We start from the raw sequence: 22,176 nt of genomic DNA, 5'->3' as shown, positions 1-22,176 counted from the left end.
ATTTATGTTAATTAAAACAATGTTCCTACTATTCCTTGAAAACCTGTCTCTAACTGCATTTATTTTTATCTCCTAAAAATGTCATGCCAATCATAAGCACCTCTGCATCACTGTAAGGACAATTTGCTAATTAATTTTATTGTGGTTTATGTCCCTGAGCAGGTAACAAAGTCTATCCTACCCAAACAAAGCATACAAAACTGTCTTCTGTAAGGTATATTGATCTTGAGAGGACCAGTCTATGATAGGTCATCGAAGGATATTGATTTTTTAATTTAATGTGGTCTGGTTTATCTATGGATCCACAAAATCCATTGAACTCAAGGGATTGTGTTAAAGTGAGAATAGTTATTTAAAAAATGGTCCCAAGATGTTGCAAACCAATACAGACAAAAGCATATAAAAATACACAATGAATCACTTTAAAACACAAAAATAAATCAGTACAAATTATCCCAAAATGAATATTCATATGAGAATATTTAAATACAACAGTATAAAAAACCCTTTATCAGTGACTAGTCACCTTGCACCACAGATAAGCCCTGACCTGACTTAACCTCCTTAAATTCCTTTTTTATAAAATGAGAACAATCTAAATTGCAGATGTTTTTTTTTAACAGGACATCAGACTTGGGAGTTCATGGTTTTTTAATCAGATGTAAAAGATGGAGACAGTAAAAAAAAGTACATCCTTAGCGAACCAATATACATGTTACAACAATATACATATACATTTTCTATATACAGCGTTTCAATATCTTCCCACACACTCTTTGAAGCCTCGTACCTTTACTTCACCCTTTGCATCCACCCGTCCACAGACAGGACATTTCAATTCAGCTGAGAGCAGCTGTCACTGTTTACATTTGTTCTTTACATGGCACAGGAGTCAATCACTGCAAGTTCTTTGTCATCATGATTCATCCAGTCGAAGGCAAGATTTCAGATGTTTCAACGACAGATAACATTCATTATTAATCTATATTTAAAGATGAACGAGGGTTTTTGTTGGTCTGAGGTTTGTTTACATGCAGTTGACTCACTCACACAAACACTACATTTGAAGTAAACAGATTATTCCTATAGGTTTCCTTCCCTCTTCATACTTTTTCATCCCCAGTTGGGTTAAATTAAATGTTACAAAAAGGGACAAAATGGCTGCGGATGATCGCGGCGACGTCGAGTGGAATGTAAGGATTTTCAACCTCCCGCTCTAATATTATTACTCATACAGGCCTTCACAACCTAGACAAATAATAAGCATGCACGCAAACACAATAACGTCAATATGTACAGTACAAGGGCACGTTTCTACTCTTATCGTTTCTACACGTACCCAAGGAGAATAGTTTGTGCTTAAAATAAGGTCACACAAATACTGATTGTGGAACAGCTCACTCATGTGCAAGTTTAACGATGTGACAGAATAAGGGAACTGTCCGTCAGCAGTAGAGATGTAACCCTCGTCTGACTGTCGTCACAACAGTCACTTTTCTAAAAGGTGCTCCATCTTAGGGTTGATGAAGGAAAAGCCAGCGAACGCCGTCTGATCCATGGAGTCTATGAAGTTCTTATCGCTGTAGGAGAGACGAGGCTTCTCGCTGAGGAACTCCCGATCAAAGTTGCTGCAATCGTTCGGTGCTTTCTGTAATTGACAATGACGTCAAGATATCAAAATGTTGAACTTCGATACAGTACTAGTATGAAAAAAAAAACCAATATCACAAGTTCCATCACAACACCATAATATATCGATTCTTTGGACAACGATACTATATTTGCTGATATCACAAAGTCTGCCACGATACAGTTTCTGTTCAGTTCAATTCAGGCGCCTGTAATTAATATGAGACAGTGTCAGAAAACATCCTCATTGTCTTTTTCCTGGCTGCTTGCCATTATCTGCCTGGTGCTAGGCTGCCAGCACTGTTTGACTGTTTACGAAGGAGGCGTGCTCGGCTGAAAACAGTGACACAGATGTGCCATGGCAATTTCAAAATAAAGGCATATCTTCAAGATGACAATTTGCATAGATGGTTTTCACTTTGCATTGATGACACTGGAGATAGATATAGATATATCCATATATATCCAGATCAATGCATCGTTATACCCCTATTTAATACCATGGCAGAGAAACAAAAAAGACCTCTGCAAACAAAATAGGACAATTTTTTTGTTTTTACTACTTATCTGCACACAGTGGTGGTGCAGAAAAGTCACTGAACAAATACTAACACATTTTTAATGATGTTACTAGTAATTACATCTTGGGTTGAAAATCTGATTGGGGATCTGGTTTTATTATAGTTTCGCTACATTCAAGCCTGCCAAATGTATAATTAATGGAGACTGCATGGTATTAAACACATGGTACCGGAAAAAGTATCGAGGTATCAATACTTTTGACAACCTCAAGTGACAACAAACCTATCTCAGCAGAATGGTAAAAAAAAAAAGAGGGAATCGTCACACAGCAAACGATCAATATTTTTTTCATAATTTAATCCTCTGTGACTTTTACATTGGGCTTACCACTTTTGGTTTGAAGGGGGGCTCAATCTCTCTCCTCTCCAAAGCCTGCCAGTTGATGGTCTTGAAGAACGGGTGTAAACGGATATTACCCACGATTCCTAGCCTGCGAGTAGGGTCTCTCTCGAACAACTGCAGGGAAATAAAGTCAGTAAGTAAGAAATGTGCTCCATTACATCTCAAAACAGCTCCTTATCAGTTACATACATTTGCATTATTTCACTGAATTTGACTGCATCAACCCAGGAGCTGTAGAACTCTCTCATCCTGTACAAGAGCATGTGATCCTTAAATTTAAACCATTAAATAACCAAACATGGAAACACCAGACTTTTCAGAAAACGGAAATGGAGCTCTACGACAGATGTATTTTGTATAACAGGTATGGTACAGACCCGCTCGAGCAGGTCTTTGCACTCCTTGTTGATCCAGCGAGGATAGTGGGGAGTGTCCATGCGGATGGACTCAAACAGCTCATCCTCATCATCTCCATGGAAAGGCGACTGACCGACCAGCATTTCGTACAGCAACACCCCAAATGACCACCAGTCGACGGAGAATGAGTATTTCTGTCCCAGCAGGATCTGAGTTCATACACAATATATAAATGAGAATTATTCTGGACGGACACAAACACGTGTTTGCATGCCGAACAATAAAAGCAAATCAGCTGCACATTTGAATATTCCAAAACAAGAAAGCATCTCTGAATAAACAACACTATACCTCTGGAGCAATATAGTCAGGAGTGCCGCAGAACGTTGTAGCACGATTCTCTCCAAACACATTCTCCTTGCACATGCCGAAGTCGGCGATCTTTATGTGTCCCTCATGATCCAGCATTACGTTGTCTAACTTAAGATCTCTGGAAAGAAAATAATCACAGCGGGATTGGAAATGAGCACAGTTTCAAAGATGATAGATGAATGTGCCATTCTAGGTTTTGATCTCACAATTTTGTGTTTATTAGAATTAAGTCAGAATGGCACTTACTGTTTGCATGTTTTAAATGGACTGTTAGAGGATTTATTATGTGAGAGAAAAAAAGACAGGCTAAGAAGTTCTGCCAGATGGACTGTGAAATCTCGAATGCTCACTGCCTTACAACACAAATCTCATCATTCACCGCTTATTAAGTGTTTATAAGAACCAAGCAAGTGGTTCTGCGTGTCTTAATTGTCTTTTTGCACTTACTTACTGCTGTCATATTGATAAATTTTTAGTTTTTATTTCCAGGCAGCCACTGGGTTCAGATTATTTCACTACGGCTTGAAAAACTGAAGATCTGAAACTTGCATGAGATAAGTAAACCATCGACGTTTAGTCCACTGTTCATGTGTAATGTGGTGTAAGATATTATTATGTTTACATGGTTATACAATCACAAGCAGTTCTACTATTACTGAGATTTTAGAGGCAGGTTTTTACTGCAAGAAATGAACAAAGTCACAGTTTCCTCAACAGACCCTGCTCGCAACTGCATTACCACACAGTGGTAATGAAACTTTCAGAAAACAAAGTGTCAAAATGCGTGGGATTACCTAACCAAGCAAGTTTCAAGTGTCATCAAGTTCATTTTGACATTGCACTTGCAATGTGTCTGTGTCTTTATTTTGCAGAAGATAGGAAAATAGTCCAATATGGTCAGCTGTGTTGTACAGAATATGGTACAACATGAACAATTACCACCAGTATGGTCATTTAGTGTATGCACTGCTCATCCAGGTGTAACTTATATTTTTGCTCTGACCTGTAGATGATCCCTTTTGTATGTAAGAACTGAAGCCCACAAATGATCTCAGCGGAGTAGAACCTGGGAGAACAAACAAGGCAAAGACAGACAGACATCAGCAACTCATCTCTGGTGGAAAGCTACAGGTCAGCGCTGTGGCTATCTCACTAGTGACTTGGCAGCTGCACACTGGTGTCACTGCAGACTCGTTTCAGTGTAGAGCTGAATTATTGAGGAGGACATTTGTATGGAGTAGCAGACAGGTGAATAACGCTCTCATAATGTGAAACCCGAGAGCCGCGGTGAGCCGAAAGATTAGCCTAAGCCCGACCCGCTTCTCTTGTCATCTGTGTCAGGTGGAGCGATTGAGTCCTGAGAGGAGACGGGAGTAGCTTCCACTCTGACCCAATAACTGGTTGTTCGCAGTAAATGATAAACTGACATGGACTGAATAGGCTCATCAGGTTTTATCTATTGATCATCTCTTATTAAAAACCTTTACAAATGCAGCTCTCTCACAACAGAGTAGAAAGTGCACGTATATTTGCACATCTATATGCGTACATGCTCTGCAAACAACACTACAAATACAAAACATAATGTAAAATGGAGCCTAGATATGTGTAAGTAAGTTGGGCTCTGCTATGTGAGGATGCTTGGACAAGACTCTCCACAACACTGGGTCAACAGGTTAGCAGTTGCCACTGGGAGAACAGGGAAGTTCTCTGCACTTCAGATGCTGCCTCAGGAGTATTGCATAACCACATCTAGGAGATACTTTTCATTCCACTGTGACAACTTGTACAGCAACACACGAGCTTGTTTATCACTTTTACAAATATATGTAAACAAACACAAAAGCATGTTTTGATTTAGAAAATGAATGCATTGAGATAATGAAACAGCTCACTCTCCTTTTCTCACTCACTGAGGGTAAATTATCCACCCAGGCTGAATACAGTCACTGAGTGAGGAGGATTTTAGTGGGTGCCAACACGAGATCAGGTGTCTGTGTTTGCTAAGTAGAGAATTACTCCTGTCATCCCATGGGTCCAGGACACAGCCACCAGTTTAACTACAGGAAGTGTAATGGCAGACAACATTTTAATGTCAGTGTTCAACCTGCTTTTTAAACCCAGTCCAGCATGTTCAAAAACAATACCAGAGTATAATAGTGTATAAGAAATATTATGGTTATGCAGTGATAGTCATGACATTCTTTAAGACATAAAGTAGCTTGCACAACACAGCATGTGCCAAAGTCTACTGTGCATATCTTTGTTTTCCTCTGATGCCAAGAATGAAACCAAGCTGGCTTTATCTAATCTTTACGGCATTTTACAAACTGAGCTTGTTTATTTTTGCTCCCAAGTTTGTGAACATAACACCATAAAAGACTTACTTACTGCAGAAAAGCTATGAATGGTACTTGTGGTGAGCCTGTTCTATCAACTATGACTGTCCTATTTCAACAAGGTGAAATAAATACGCTGTTTACTATTTACTGGGGCAACATTCTTAAAAGAAGGTGCACAGGTCTAACAGCACCTGCAAAGAAATGTTTCACTTCCATCTCTATGCTTGTAAATGTGAGACTTTTTAAAACTTAAGCTGGCAGTGGCGCAGGTGACACCAAGCTTTAGACTTCACAATGCTCTCTTTTACCAGTGTGCCATTGTTTTTTTTTTCTGGAGGGTTTCCCACAGCATGATGAGTACAGAGGTGGGTGGTAGTAACTGATACCTCCCCATACAAACAGCACAGATGAACTGAGAGCTGCTCAGCCCTTACAAGGCCAGTCTGCCAGTGAGCAGCAGCTACAATAATGGACGCCATCTCCAGTCCAGCAGGATTCAGTATATCATGTAAACAAAAAGAGCCCATAATGGAAGAGAGATAAAGAATGACATGGGGAGTGTAAACATAGTGTCTTCTTTACAAGTATCTGCTTTCCATCAGCTCACTGATTCTGTATGTGTGAGTCCATGTGCAGCTACAGGAACTCAAAGGCACCAAGTAATGAGGGCAGGTGGAAGGTGTGGTTCTTTAGTCTGTTATTATGTCTGTATGACAGGTTTGACTCACGTGGCTCTGTAGAGTTCAAAGCGCCCTTTCTCCTGAATATGAAACATAAGGTCTCCTCCGTTCAGATACTCCATCACAAAGAACAGATGCTCCTGTTGATAAGTTTCAATGTAAGTACTGATGAAACAAACCCAGCCAGTGATGTTAAATAGATTGAAAATTAATGAGATGGAAGTGGACTACCTTGGTCTGGAAGGTGGAGTAAAGGTGTGTGAGGAAGGGGTTTTCCCAGGCTAAAGCCAAGACCCTCTTCTCAACCATAGTGCACTCCACATCGTCATCCATTAGCACGACATCTTTCTTCAGAGCCTTCACTGCAAAATACTCTCCACGACCCTTCAGCTCTGCCAGGAGAACCTGTGAGGCGAAGAGAAGAAAAGAGGAGAAGCTTGTTTTTAGACTTATAAGACCATGATGCTTGAAATATTAAGAATAAATAAATGTAAAACACCTTATCTGCAGTTCATAGTTTGATCAAGCACCCACATTTTATGTACATATACAGATTATTTTTATATGAGGCAGTGTAAAAGATAAATGTTGACTGGAGTGTTGCTGATTCACTCATGGTTATCCTCTCACTCTTGGGTCGGGGTATTTAAAACAGCAGTCTCACAGTTAACATCACACCGACATAGTGACTTTGTACCTTCCCAAAGCTGCCTTTCCCCAAGACTTTGTGGAAGATGAAGTTGTCCACGTTGATGCGGGTCAAATGGGTAATACGCGACTGAGGCCGTGGGTGGGAACCCTCCCACAGTCTGCCATAGGGAGATGTATCTAATGGACAAACAATTACCACACATAAAAATTACTTATTCATGTATATATCTTAAATATTGAACACTTTTGTATATTATTCTGCAGTAGTATTATCACCACTGATCATATACTGCTCACATTAATGCATCTAAGTACATGCACATACAAAAAAGCACTCACTGACCATTTATTTCCAGTCCAGCGAGCTTGCTCACTTCATCGTAGATTCCAATATCAGGCAGATTAGGCAGGTTTGGATCAGAACGACGGGTGGATGACTTCTGATGGAATTGAGAAAGAAAAATTAAGAACAGACAAATAGTTTCCAAGCAGTGGTTACCCATCTAGCTGTGGTATATCCAACATCAACACATTATATCTGATTCTTCTCCTAAACAATGATGGTGTGCTCTGACTGTCCATCAGAAAACATACATTTAAGGGCCTGTAAAAAGAAAATAGCTAAGGATTCCACAACAAGCCAGTCCTTAAACACACCAGGACAGAACACTCAAGTTCCTGTTGAGGTCAAATGTCGCATCCTCAACAATTCATCAACATACACTGCGGATTGGATGTTTCACATTCATGGGACGCTCAGATTGATGGTTACACTTTATTTTGATAGTCAACGGTGATAATTAACTTACTATCAAGGGATCATAATGTGTTAGTAAACAATGAGTGATGTCATGTCATGTGACTGTCAGAGATAATATTAAGATGAACCCAGTAACTACCACATGTTCCACAGTTAATTCAGTTGTTACACTGTTCGCCATTTCCTCTACTGGGGATAGTAACTGGAAAGAACTTGCACTGATGCTGATAACTGGGGATAGATACCGCAGGGCTCTAGACTAACTTTTCCACCAGTGCTACCAACTTTCTCAGTTGGTCAAACCAGCACATAGTCTTAAAAATTGCACGATAATGGCTCTGATGCCAATGTCTGGGAGACGTTTTTCTTGTAAGCTTTCTCCCAGAAAGCTCTTTCTAACAGAAATCTATTAATTTTAACCAAAAGAGAGGGTAAAAATCCCTCTAGGAACACTTCTCCCAACTGCTCTGCTGTCACCACCCTGTAGACTCGCTCAATGTCCCACCCACAAGCATTGTTTGCTTGCATTGGTTACACCTCAGAAGTGTTTGCCTATTAACACTGACGGATGCCGTGCCACAGACGGGCCAAGACACTGGAGCTGCTCTTCCAGAGAGGGAGCAGAGCTGTGACTGTGTCAAACATAAGGTAACAAGTATTGCTGAAGTTGTAATAAACACAGCAACCCTTCACAATGAAGCTGAAAAAACACATGGAGAGGAAGAGGGAGTGAAACGACACCTGGACGCAGTAAGATATGTGACCAAACGATCACAATTTATAAAAAAGGCAGAGCAGTGACAATTCAAACACGTCACACTCCAGACATTTATGACATGGAACTGCTGATGTGCATTTAATCTACATTAGACCCGTTTATATGAGTGACTGCACTAAATTTTTACTTGCACACTCAATAAAAATGGTTGCATATAATATCCTCCTCTTATTTTGGTTGCGCAGTGATCAAAGCACTTCCTTTGTGCTGTAAATTGAGCGTTCACTTTGCCGGCAGATCATATTGTGTGGCAGACAGAGTTGCATAGTGAAAGGGAGGCTTATAGGGAACCAGTGGTGCCATTATTCTATAGCCATTACACTGTACAATCAACATTTACATCATAATAACAAATTAAAGCAAAAAAATGTATCATACAGATCATACAATGCAGACATGTAGTTTCATTTATCATCATTAAGAAGACAAAGTTACAGGGGTGCCCACTAGCTCACTTAGTAGAGCGGGCGCCCCGTGAACAAAGACCATGTCCTCACTGTTCAACTCCAGCCCTTTGCTGCATGTCATACCCGCTCTCTTTCTCTCCCCACTTAAAGCTAGACTTTCCTATCTAATAAAGCCAAAAAAAAAAAAAGAAGCCAAAAAATAACCTTAAAAAAAGACAAAGACAAAGTTATTGTGATTTTTTTGCTGTGTTTTTGCCACAAGATAGTTCAGTAACACCCCTGGACTTGGACAACATCCAAAAAAAAAAAGTGTTACCGAGCTTGCTTCAGACTCGCCTCCAGACTAACAACCCAGTATACCAATAGCTAAGAGATAATGTAATCAGATATTCAGTGTCTCAGAGAGCCCTGGTGTGATTTAATTAGGTGGTATGTCACTTAAGTCAGGCTTGTCCTTCAAATTCTTTAGCCTTTACTCTGACTTGACACTTGATTGGACCACACATTGAATAACTTGCGTCAGTCTCCATGAACTCACCTGGCTGACTTGTGTGAGCGCTTCAGCTAGTAGTTTCTGGTTGATACCACAAAGGTTGGCTACTTTATCCTGACACTTGTGATGGACATTCATGGCACAATCTAAGAACAGGACAAAAAAAGGCTGTTAAAGACAAACGCACACTTACACTCCGATCATTAGTCAATCATATCTGCACTGTACCTTCACACTTGAGGCCTTGTTTGACGAGACCCCACAGCAAACTTCCACAGTGGTCACAGAAGGTGGGACTCATGTAGTTGTTGGTCTTGAAACGATGCGGCATGTCGATTTTAAAGCGCTCCTTCTGGAACTGTGGGGACAAACGGGATTCATCATCTCCTCGAATGATCGGCAACAAAGGAATTCTAACCAGCGGCTTGCGACACTTCACAGGCCTGCGCACCTGCCTCATTTCTATCTTTCCTTTTGCTTTGTCGTCTGCTGTTGTCTGAGCTTACTCTGTCACAAGTGACCACACTGCTGGATTAAAGTTCCCTGTCTACAACGACACTGATTTGAAGTGCTTCTTTGAGACCACACCCCATGTGTGTGCTTGATTATTTCCATGCAACCATTATCTAGGTCAGCTGGTCTTTGATTGTCTTTATCTCCCCATACTGATGATTATTGATCATTATTGGCAGTGGACACTGACCGGTGTCTGCCTTTGTTTTAAACTTAGACCCAGCAACACCTGCCAGTGCAATGATATTGCCATCATTGTTCAAACAGGTAAACAGGGATATTTTACTACAACAGCAAAAACAAGAATGAGAAAAGCCCACACTAGACTGAAATTGTGAGACATATGGAGACGGCTCACAGTACATCGTGTACTCAAATATGTGATACGTACCACAGTATCCCGACTGTTGGCAGCAGTACCGGTACATCTGCCGATGATTTTGTCTATGCATTTCTTGTGGATGGCTGCATTGCATTCTGATTAAAAAAAAACAAAAAAAACAAAAAAAAAAAAACAAGATAAAACAGATTTGTGTAATTTGATCTTAGGATGTAATGTACACTGGCCATGCAAACAAAACAGTGAAGTACATATCTTTTAATATATACACCATGCATCTTTTGGGTTGCTGTTTGAAGTACTGCACAAAGCACAAGAGTTTTTAAATTACTGTACACTTACGTCTGCATTTATAGCCTTGCTTGTTGAGTCCCCTGTGGAAGGCAAGTGACACAAATGGGTCAGCCTGTATCATTCTTTGATCATGTGAATGTGAATAGTTTGCTGATTAATCACTTAGTTAGTGATAATGTACAGCTGCAGTACGCCCATGCCGATTTGTGTATCAGTTTCCTTTTTGTGCAAACTTCCTCTCCTGAGAGACGAAAATGGGCTTCAAAGCACATCTGTAGCCATCACAAGATGACAAACATTTACATTTCCACAGACAGACGTTTCAATTCAAAAGGGAACTTGGCCTTATTGATTGTATCAATAACATTGTAGAGAACCCCTTCATCTCACTCAGAGGTAAATCAGCCGACTCAGACAGTGTTAAAATGCTGCCAAATATCATAAAGTTCCCAAACACTATGTTCTTAATCTCACTGTGTCGTCCTGTTGCCGCTTTAGTTTATCTGATCTGTGGTTTATGAGTTCCCCTTTAGCTACCTTGAAGGTTTGTTTATAGGGCTGAAGAGTAGACTGACCAGACAAATTCTCTGCACACGGAGCAGAAAGTGGGCTGTCTGAAGAACGTGGCGATGAATTCATGGTTCTTTATGAAGTGGATCTTGGCCTGTTTGATGGCCCCTCGTCTACGGTTCAGGGTAGGAGCCTCCTCCTCCTTAGCAGCCTGCTTATTCTCTTCAAGATACACAGAGATACACAGATCAGTCACCAAATAACACTGTGTAGGACAAACAAAGGTCATTTTGTATATGTTACAAATCGATTGTTTTCATGATAATCCAATGGAGACCCAAAGGAACTGCTCACATGAATGTCTGTGAGTGATAAGATTAAATTAGCAAAGAAAACTACGGATAAGTGGCTGAACAGTCTGGGTGTATATAAGGGTGGAGGTTTAAAATCAAAGCTATGATGACTACAGCCTGAAAATCAGGCAAGCTGGCTGTGGAGCTGTTTATAAAGGTTTATCAACATGGTGTTTGGGTAAAGTTAGCAGCAGATGTAGATGAGATTCTTCCCCTTTTTCATACTATTCACCCAGAAGTAGAAGGGACAAAGTTAGAAAAAAAAATGTTATGTCCCATATGCCTATGTGCTGATCAGAATTTAGCAACACTTGAATCAGAAGCTGATGACAGGCCACCATCTTTAGGGTCTGGAAGTAATCATGGATGGGATCAAGTACACAATGGGCCAGCTTCCTCCTCTAAGGGTCTGGGGTTAAGGGCTGGGAAATATATCAATATTAAATCCATACTGCGATATGAGATTAGATATCATCTTAGAGTTTGGATACCTTAATACGGTGAGTGCTATTTTTCCTTGTTTTCAAGGCTGCATTAATTTTCTGTACTAATCACACTCTTTGAGCTGTTTTGCCATTACCCACAGAACAATTATATCCACATTGCTGATAACTATTTGTGAGGGCACCAGCAGTCAATCCTAAAATACAGTTGCAATATCGATATCTCAAAAATATTGAGATATTTGTTTTTCTCCATATCGCCTTGCCCCAAGACTAGGGGTAACCCAAAGATGGACCACTATTAGAGAACCAGAGAAAACAAACAACCACAGAGCTACAGAAAATTATAAAGATTACAGGAAAAATGTCCACAAGCGGAGAACAAAGGAAAGTACAGAATGTTTCAGTTTTATTTCCTTTACCTGTATCTCCTCCCTCCAGGAAATACTGTACTGCCATCATCACTTTCCCCGAAGGATGGAGATCCACCTGCACACACAGTTTGACACAAAGACAGTTACACTTTCACAGCCTGAGATATTGCTTTGCAGGGACAGAGGACAGTCTGTAATGTCCTACCCAGAACTCAGCGCGCCCGTTGGCTTTCTTGCAGCGCTCAGCAAGGACAGACACTCCAACAGTGACCTCAGCTAGCGGCTCCTCCGCTGTCTTCATCAGCAGTACCTCCAGCACACGACCCTCATAGATGTGCGCATCAAAAGTGGCCTTCCAAGCCGGATACATGGTGGGTTTCCGCTGAACCAGGGTCTTCCCTCGTTCTAGGAAGAGAAAGATGGACATAGAAGAAAAAAAACAAACAAGAAAAAAAATATCATTTGATGTTTCAAGAGCAGGAAATGAGAGGGGAGGGACATCCTTTTCATAGAAACAACAACGTCTCTAAAAGCCAGGGTGGTGTAGGCCATCAAAGAGTTTCTCACCAGTTGTCAACGCCTCCTTCATCTTGATTGCACAGAAAGGAGGGTCGGCCAGAGGAGGCAGGACGCCCAAGTCGTACGAGTTAAAGGCGATCCTCAAGAAAGGAGCCATGGTGACGAGTACCAAGGTCACCTGCTTTCAAGGATGGATAAACACAGTGTTACCCTGGTGACATTTATCTAAAATAACATGTTAGTTATACACACAGCTACAGTTCACCATTAAATCCATTTATTATCTCATTAACACACTGTTGCATATTCTGCAGCAATACTGCTTACTCAAAGTTAAACATTAAGATAAGTGTTATCAGTACATGGTAAGACCAAACAATATCACAGAGAGAAGATAAGATGGTGCTCCTTTAACTGACATCTGAGAAATATATATAAAACATATTTCTCACATCCTGTCAGACACCTGCACCTACATACAAAAACAGTAGATGGCTGTGTCAGCACGGGCAGAGCGACTTCTACTGAAGTCAAGTCAATTTTAATTTACATAGCCCAATACTGCACATCACAAATTTCCCTTTAGAGGCTTTACAACATCTATACAACATTCGACACCCTCTCAACTTAGACCCTTGATTTGGATAAGAAAAACTCCCCCCAAAAAATCCCTTTATAGAGGAAAATACGAAAGATGAAATAATATCCAGACATGCGGGCAGATATGCAATGCAATAGCTGTCCTGTGTACAGAATAAACCAATGTAACATTCTATATTTATAAACTTTTCATCTCACTTTTCTAGTCAGTCACACCCGCATGGAGGAGGGACACAAGACATTTTTACACCTCCATCAACAACACCTGTTTGTGTGTGGAGGACTGACTATTAAAGGTGTTTCTATCTGATGCTAAAGCTGGTCGCTAAAGGTAGAAAAAAAACAACAACAACATAATGGTCATATGCCTCATATTTTGTATTTCTGATGTTTCCTCTATGACAGTTTTTATATCCGACTTTTTTGTTGGAAAAGGCAAATGAATTCTGCTATTTGATAGAGATCTGAGATAGAGAGACATAATGATTAATTAGTTGAAATAATTAAATCAATTAATTAAAGATGATGAAACCTAGTCCCATCCACATGCAATAGAAGTGAAATTTATGCTGACACACTGATGAGAGATTAATGTCACCCTACATACTAGGCTGGTTGCTGTTGGTTTTTACTGGTTGCATAAGTTTACATGTGCTACAGATTGAACCACTACTTTTTTTGTAAAACCGCATGCTCCAGTTTCTGTATGTGCGATGCAAAAAGGGTGACACGGTGTCAATCTCACATGTTGGCCAATGGCCAGGCACTTCAGTCACACCCATGCTGTCTCACATGTCAAACCAAAAATGTCAAAGTGCCAGAATTAGCTGAGTCTGTGCTACTTGCTTGATTCTCTGTCACTGTTTTCTTGACTGTATGGTTTCTGAAAGGTTGCAGCTGCAGTGGAGGTGTTTTCCTGTACTACAAAGCCCAAGCGAGCCTCAACATGTTGCTAATCCAAATACAAACATGCAGCGCACCACAGTAGGCCTAGATGGTATTCACAATCCTGAACCCATAACCGCCCACACTGAGACCAGAGAAGTAAGACACTGAAAAACACACACACAGGCAAGTAAAAAAGAAAAAAAGTATGCACTAAGAGGGGAGGGTGATGAAGGGCCATATTCAGTCACTCACCCACTGCTGCTGTGAGTTGTATGTCAGGGTTTTTGGCGTTAATCAATAGCAAGCACACTGTGTTATTGAGGGCTGTAGTGATTGATTATCTCTCAATCTGTTCATGTGCAGTTTCGATTTGTTCCATCTGGTAAATTCAGTAGTTATGTTCCATGCACCAGTGTAATGTAACTTGCAAACTTCCACCTAACTTCCTAATGTTCATTTTCACACAACTGACTTCCTGATAGCGGCATTAATGACTTAAACAAAAGCCTGTTTGTTGGCAGCAGTAACAAGTCGCACTTTGAAGGCTAGACTATGTTATTATATTATTACAGCCAGAATCTGGGCTTCCTTGTCATCACACTAAACAAAACTCTGTTTTTTGCATGTGTGCTTGTATTTGAACATCACATTTTAAAAAGTAAGATAAGCAGCTATAACGCAGGTACTGGGTGCATAGTGTATAATACAGCTGTAGTAGTGGCATTAGTAGCTTGTCTAGATGTCTGTAATGCCTGAGTGCTGGACTGAATTGTATACTAATACTACTGTCAACTTATCTTATAATGATTTGATTTAATAAGTGAAGGTGAAATTGCTCCACTGTGACAAGAAAAAAGAGAGAAGTAAAATACAGAAAAATGAGATATGGATGTTATCACCACCTCAAAATGTAAGCATTAATTTTGCAGTCTTGTCTGTATTAAGCTACACTCTTACAGCTGGTGATGAAAGCATGTCCTCACATGCAGCCTACTTCTCTGAGTCACACATACACATTAACACACGTGGTGAAAGTGTAACTATGCCATGAACATACTGCAACCAGTTTTAAATCCTACACATCAAGTTCAAATACTGAAACCCTGCAGTCACAAAGTCCGTGAAGTTGTGACAGTGATTTAAACTACAGCTGTGACCTTGCAGCCATTTGATTAGAATCAGTCAGTGCATCTCATTTTCTCTCTGCAACATTTGTCTCTGAAGGATGTGGTCGCTTGTCAGTTGCAGAGATGTCACCTCACACCTCACGATCAGATTATCTTTATGACGCATACATGTAACTGATTACTTATAAAGAAAGACAGAAAAAAGGAGCTCCCCTGTCTTTGCTGTCTAAACCTGCCCGCATTCCTCCTCACGCCCGGTGTTGTAACGTATCCTGTGACCCGTGGGATTCTGTGACCTGAACTGGAATTCCATACAGCCATCATGGCTAACACTGTGTTAATAAGTGACCCCATTGTATCAACATAGGGTCACAAATTTTGAGAGCTGTCAAAGCATACAGTGGCGGCCACTTTGATAACACTTCACCTGCCAATGTTTGACCAACCAATCAGCCTTTTTTTCCATCGGGGACCCCGTAGCGCCAGATAATCCGACATTTGACAGATTCCGTCGCACCGCTTCGGTTTAATTAAACGAGGCGACGGTATGCGAAAAAGTTGGTCGGGGGTGATTATGTCAGTCAGAATTGCTTGTTAGGCGGTGACAACGTTTGTAATTGACTTAGAAAACGCGTAGACTTTGTGTTAACTGTGCTGCAGTAAGTTAACGTACGTTTTAAGTCTGACAAAGTGTAATGAATAAGCTAACGTTAGCGCCAACGGTTACGGTTGAACGCTACAGTTCGTTTCCCCATATATGAGAGGAGAAGAAGAAGAAGAAGAAGAGGGGGTCTGTTTGTGGTATTTGAGCAACTCTTTGCAAACTCCCCAAAAAACCCTAACTCTTGTGACAAACCCTCGATTAAAAATAACAATAAGAGCAGTCTCACCTCGTCCTGCAAACTTGGCGCTGGCTCTTGATCTCCGCAGCACGACGAAAGTTGGTCTTTTCTCTTCCTCTCGTTTTTTCGCTTTCTGATTCCGTCGATTGAGGAAGTGTGGCGCGCGCTCGCGGTGGCTTTTTCGGCAAGCTGTGACGTTTACCTGCTGCGCGCACACACACACACACACACACACACACACACACACACACAGTGGTCTGAATGCCCTAGTAGTTTCAGTACACCCAGTTGCCCTATTTTGCATAAAGGTCCTGTCAGTTATTACATCTCCACATGAGTTGGAACATTCACTTGTCTTTCACACATTAATATGTCTCAACCACCCATTTTCCATTTTAAGCCCCTCTGGCCGATTAACATCATGATGTGTGTGTTCATTGCTGCAGACCTGTTGATCACCTGAGCTGAGAAAACTTGCCCAGGCAACTATAACTGTAGATAAAGATCTGCATTGCTGGTGAGTGTGCCCTAGATTGCTGTAGCATAGCCTAGTATGTGGGGGAAGAGATGGGTTTTTTTTTTCCACTTAAAGTGTTTGTGTGGCAGGGGGTGGGGTCACGTGGCTGGTATACTGTAGGCTGCGGGGGTAGTTTTGAGGTTTGAGCGAGGTTTTTTAGCCGGTGAGGAGGTGGCAGATTTGGCTCCTGCGGCCAAAGGATCTTTTCTTGTTCTAAACTAACACAGCAGCACTCCAAATTATCCACATCCTTTATTTATTTCATGCCTGCACCCACCCCCTCACAAACACACACACACACACACACACACACACACACACACACCCTACACACATATCCAAATATATGTTTGCACAAATGAGCAAGGGCAGGCTATTCCCATCGGATGACACTAATAAAAAAAATTGGCTCAAGTGAACAAACATAAATGAGGAACGTGGCAGATTGATTCTTGCAGAGTGAGTCATGATTAAATGTGAAGGTGCGGTTTAAAAGTATGAGACTGTATGTGCTGCTATAGTGCAAAGTGAATGTAAAGTGAACCCTGCCAGGGACAGGCTGACCGGGCACAGGTGTGCCAGTGTTCCCCTCTCTTCTCCGAGCACTTACATAACAGGCAAATTGTGAGTCATGGCAGACACAGGACGTCTGCAGTGAAGACTAGGTGTGTGTGCACTGAAAACCTTTACTGCCTGCCTGACTGCTCTTCTCTGACTCTGACAGATGTACATTCAAAGCTCCAGGAACATCCTCCTGTTTCTCTTCTTGCAAACATACACAACCACACATACCAACTGTCATGGTCCACCCGTGGGATGTATAGGCTGTTAAACAGGCGGATGTTAAATTTAGCACACAGAGTCCGATGATGAAGATCCACAAAGAAACTCCCCTTGCGTGGAGTGTATCCATATGGCTGTACGACTCAGCTGGGCACGGACGGGAGAAAGTTCCAGCACTTATAGCTTAGTTTGCTATTATAGTGTGTTAGTACACAAATAGGTTGTGATTTTATTAGGGTCACTGCCACCCCAAGAGGTCCAACAATATATATGTAGTTGTCACAAGATGATTTTTTTATTAATACTGAATATTATTACATCCTCTAGGCAACTAAAAATCAATCTAGAGGGAAAATGCCTACCAATTCTGCCAACACTAATTTCAGAACCTGTAATTAAGGGTCACAAATATATATATGTGTCTATTTTAGCTTTTTTCATTGTTGGCAAGGCATACTGAATACAGTATGTCTGTTAAATATGGGAACAGCTATCCTGGCTCTGTCCAAAGATAAGAAAATCCACCCACCATCAGCACAAAATGCTCATCAATGAAGAAGCTACACCTCGATAGTTTATAGCATGTATAGGTCCTGTTTGTGCATGTGTGTGTCTTTCAGACCTGTGTGTAATTGACAAGCAAGAGTGAAAACATTGAATTTCCCCTCAGGGGGATTAATAAAGTGAATAAACTTAACTTAACTTAGTTTAATACATACAAAACATATAGTGTAAAACTATAGACTGTGTAAAATAATGGACAAAGGCACTGTGACATCACCCATTAGTTTGTTGGCTCCCCTTTTGGAGCCTGGAGTTTGGCATTTTGGCTGTTGCCATTTTGGATTTTTGGAGCCAGAGGTGACCATATGGGGATGATATGGTAAAGCTAACCCTGATACTAGGTGCTGAATTGCTAAGCATGGTTCATTTACCGCTATGGATAATTGTAATGATTTAATGCTAACTTTTGCTTGCAAAAACATACTTAAAGCCATTAAAACAAAATGTACTGGAAAAATGAAACACCCTACTCCTTTGAGGGCCTTAGTACAACCAAACCTTTACCACCAACCTTTTTAGGAGACCAAAATGTGACAATTAACTTTAATGAACTGAAAACAGACTGAAATACCGAGAGCTATAGCTACACCTATACTCTGTTAAACTGGGGTTACACTATGGTCACATTACCCAACCAACCGTGGTAGTGACTTGTGAACACAAGGTACCCACTTGTTCGTCATGAACAAGGAAATTAGCAAAAGGGACCAAAATTGTTTTTTGTACCAGGTGTAAACATGTTTTTATTTCTGCTGTGAAGCTGATCATTCGGCAGACATCTGACGCCAAAAGCCACCTTTGGCGGCGGAATAATATGCAGCCGGGCAGCATCAGTATGTAACACAGCTGAGCAGTGTCAGTATGTAACACAGCTGGAAATAACCTTTTGCAGTGTAATGATATGAATATGATGGACGGCACCTGTAGTGGCAGTATAATACACGGATGGATGGCGTCAGTTCATAATTTGGCCGGACAGCACCTGTCGTGGCTGTATGGTATGTTGGTGGATTCATCCAATAAACCCTGGACTTTCCACGGGAGGCTGGTGTTCACTTCCCGTATCGATGTAGACCCAGACCATGATGTTTTTTCCTTAACATAACCATGTGCTTTTGTTGATGTTCCAATGTTGGTAGCTGTGTCCTGGAACATCAGCAGCAAATGCAGAGGGATACCTAGCACGTAATATATAGACAAGAAAGGCCACTGACAAAGTAGCGATATGCAACGACTTGGAATGAGAACTTGTGGCACTGACTCACTTCTGGAGCCAGCCTCAAGTGGCCATTTGAGGAAATGCAGTTTTTGACACTTCTGCATTGGCCTCGTTTTCAGCCCCCCTGCTTTTGTAAAACCCCAAGTTCTTTGTTTTACGGGTGTTTTATGCTGGACTATTTCTTAGCTGGGAGCAGGGACTTCCTGGGGTCTTCTCTGGTTGCTTAGCAACTGGTCCCAGCCAAGGAATAGTCCGGTACATGAAACACAACTGGTTTAATGAAACATAACATATTGATAAATGAGCTTTAGAAGCCATAATAGGTTGTTTTTTGCTGCCTTTGGACAGAGCCATGCGAGCTGTTTCACCCTGTTTCCAGTCTTTATGCTGACTGAGTGTTGCCACAAGCTCCATATTGAAGCGACAGATATGGGAGTGGTTGCCCATCAATCTTCTAGTCCTCAGCAAAAAAAGAAAAGAAAAAGTTTTTTTTTTTTTTACTACAATGTCGAACTATCCTTTAAATATAAAAGAAAAAGACAGACAATTCCCTGAGTGTCTTATTCTTGCGGTTCAAAGACTCTGGACAGATTTTACATCCCTCAGTGACAGCTGCCGGCTCTGCAGACACGTGTTTATACTCCTCTCCCTGCAGATAGCTGTCAATGACAGAATGGTCGCAAGAGAATGGAAAGCACGATGCAGGCTCCATGTTTAGGCAACACGGATAACAAATGTTCAGTCGTAGGTGCAGAGTGTGCTGAAGGCTGTGTGTTCCTCTCTGTTTGTCCTGTTGAGGGAGAGTGGGCTATTTAAAGCTTTAGGGGAGGTGGAATAGGTGTAACATTGACTTGGCAGTGTAGGCTGCAGAGAGTTTGCAAAGTGGGACATAAGAGTGTGTCCCTCTCTTCTTACAGCCTGTACACATCTTTTTGTTCTCTCTCCCCCCCCCCCCCCCCCCCTCTCTGAAGGGCGCCGAGAGACACAAGACAAGGTGCAAACCCAGAAATGTCAAGCCAATGTCAAATGGACACGGCTATTTTCCCCAATGTCCTATTTCTCAGTCTTTTTTTTTTTATTTAAATCTCCGACTATTACGTAATAAAGTCTTTTCTTTACCCCTGAGGATCTGCCGCCCACACAACAAAGATGAGAAGGCATGCTGTTGTAACTCACGACATCAACACAAACACTGCACTGGCTTCTCAGACTAAAACTGAAAATGGCCAGAAAGTTTGTCTTTTAAAACAACTCACAACACAACTCCATTGTTGGAGCATCAGGGGTAAGAAAAAAAGCCATAGATGGGGAAGTTCAGCTCAGAAAAATATATCAGCTTCTTTGACATTAGCTGTTGATGACTCCTGAGGCTGAGCACATATAACAGAGCTGAATGTGTCCGACCTTATTGAGTAGGCTGTGTGTGTATGATTGATTATGTGCTTCTCTCTGCATTGCTCCTGCCTGCAGCGATATGGAAGTAAGCTTGGATTATTACACTGTTGCTGCCCCACTATAAAAAGTGTTTTCCACCATCAGCCTCACAGCAGGCTTTCATCACTTGTTTTTATAATTAATTAGCACATAGGGGATCATTAAAAGTGCAACTGAACTTTCCAGTTTGTCTTGTTTACTCTGCAACCAGCTCACGTTAACCATTTCCTGTTTTTTGCTGCTTTGCTGTGACCAGAGGAATCATAAGCAGAAGTGCTGTATGGTAAAAATACAAACACGGCAGCTCTGTTTTACATATAGAAGCAGTCAGAAAACACTTCTGTATTCACGTAAACTAGGGTTATTTTATCTTATTTGTTCTTGTGTCTTGGCAACCACTCAGTGTCAGTGTTGTATAAAGATGACATCAAGTACATTTTCCACTCAGCACTGAACCACAGCCAATTAAGAGAGGTTATTCCAGCAGATGGATTCAGTGAGAAGGAACAGTTGCAGGAAACGTGGGATGATACATACTTTTAAAAAAGCTGTCATTTGAAAGGAATTTGTGTATTGTGTCATAACAATAGCCACAAAGGAACAAAAACACGACTAAGATTAAATAAAAGAGCGATGCGACAGAGGAGGGAGAACACAGAAATGGGGCTAGAGAGGGAGAGCAGGGTGATGAATGATCCGTCCTCTATATAGGACGAGGTGTCTGCAACTTTTCAGGAGCCCCAGAAAGCAAACTTTCTGCCTAATATCATTCTGGGTCAGGCAGCCTCGGGGGGGGAGACGAGAAGCAGAGCAGGCCTGGCCTTTCTTTGGCCGCGCAGCACAGTGGTCTGCACATCACTCCGTCCCTGGTGTCTTCCCAAACAGCTCAAAATGTGATCTGAGGCGCCTGCCAGCTTGGTGTTTCATCAGATCAGGCCTCACATTGACTGCATGTCAGTGCAGACTCATATGGGGGAGGGGGCATAATGTTTATATTTTCAATGTATGTACTGAGCTCCATCTGCAAGGACATGGTGACAGGAAGTCAATGTCAGCCTGTGGTAATTTAACGTTTAGTCCACCTGCCATCTAGAGGACATGAGGGGCATGGATGGATTATTGAACGAGCCCAACGGGCGCAGGCCTGGGGGCCACAGTCTCAGGGGCCTCTTTGGTTTTCATATGCAAAATGTCACTCAAATCAACATGTACCGACCAGGAAGACTCAAAATAACCACGAAGAGATGCAATGGAACTGCAAAGAGACACAAAACATCTATAAAAATGGGCAAAACAACCACAGAGACACAAAACGACCAAAGAAAAAGACACAAAATTACCTCAAAAAGACAGAAAATTAACACAGAAAACTACAAAAAGGCCAAAAGAAGACACAAAATTACCTCAAAGAAACATAAAATATCAATAAAATGGGCAAAACAACCACAGAGACACAAAATTAC

At 41.3% G+C, this 22,176-nt stretch overlaps 1 protein-coding gene across 2 annotated transcripts; it reads right to left on the bottom strand.

The window, feature by feature from the left end:
- Nucleotides 1-614: 614 nt before the first annotated feature.
- Nucleotides 615-16,373, bottom strand: prkcda (protein kinase C, delta a). 2 transcript variants are annotated; one of them, XM_050038645.1, is made up of 18 exons: nucleotides 16,245-16,373; nucleotides 12,788-12,917; nucleotides 12,426-12,625; nucleotides 12,269-12,335; nucleotides 11,116-11,272; nucleotides 10,589-10,620; nucleotides 10,298-10,383; nucleotides 9,622-9,751; nucleotides 9,439-9,539; nucleotides 7,299-7,395; nucleotides 7,002-7,132; nucleotides 6,536-6,709; nucleotides 6,353-6,444; nucleotides 4,286-4,348; nucleotides 3,262-3,400; nucleotides 2,931-3,119; nucleotides 2,539-2,667; nucleotides 615-1,648 (listed from the first exon to the last, which is right to left on the bottom strand). In XM_050038645.1, the coding sequence occupies exons 2-18, from the start codon at nucleotides 12,894-12,896 to the stop codon at nucleotides 1,490-1,492; spliced, it is 2,055 nt and encodes a 684-aa protein (XP_049894602.1). In that variant the 5' UTR covers nucleotides 12,897-12,917; nucleotides 16,245-16,373; the 3' UTR covers nucleotides 615-1,489. The 2 variants fall into 2 exon arrangements, with proteins under 2 accessions (XP_049894602.1, XP_049894601.1); XM_050038644.1 differs by having other exon boundaries at nucleotides 12,788-12,920; nucleotides 16,245-16,364.
- Between the last annotated feature and the right edge of the window lie 5,803 nt (nucleotides 16,374-22,176).

The sequence above is a fragment of the Epinephelus moara genome, chromosome 24 (assembly GCF_006386435.1).
Source record: "Epinephelus moara isolate mb chromosome 24, YSFRI_EMoa_1.0, whole genome shotgun sequence".
NCBI classification, from domain to species: domain Eukaryota; kingdom Metazoa; phylum Chordata; class Actinopteri; order Perciformes; family Serranidae; genus Epinephelus; species Epinephelus moara.
The sequence above is the reverse complement of the archived record's forward strand: the minus strand, read 5'-3'. Positions and strand labels throughout refer to the sequence as shown.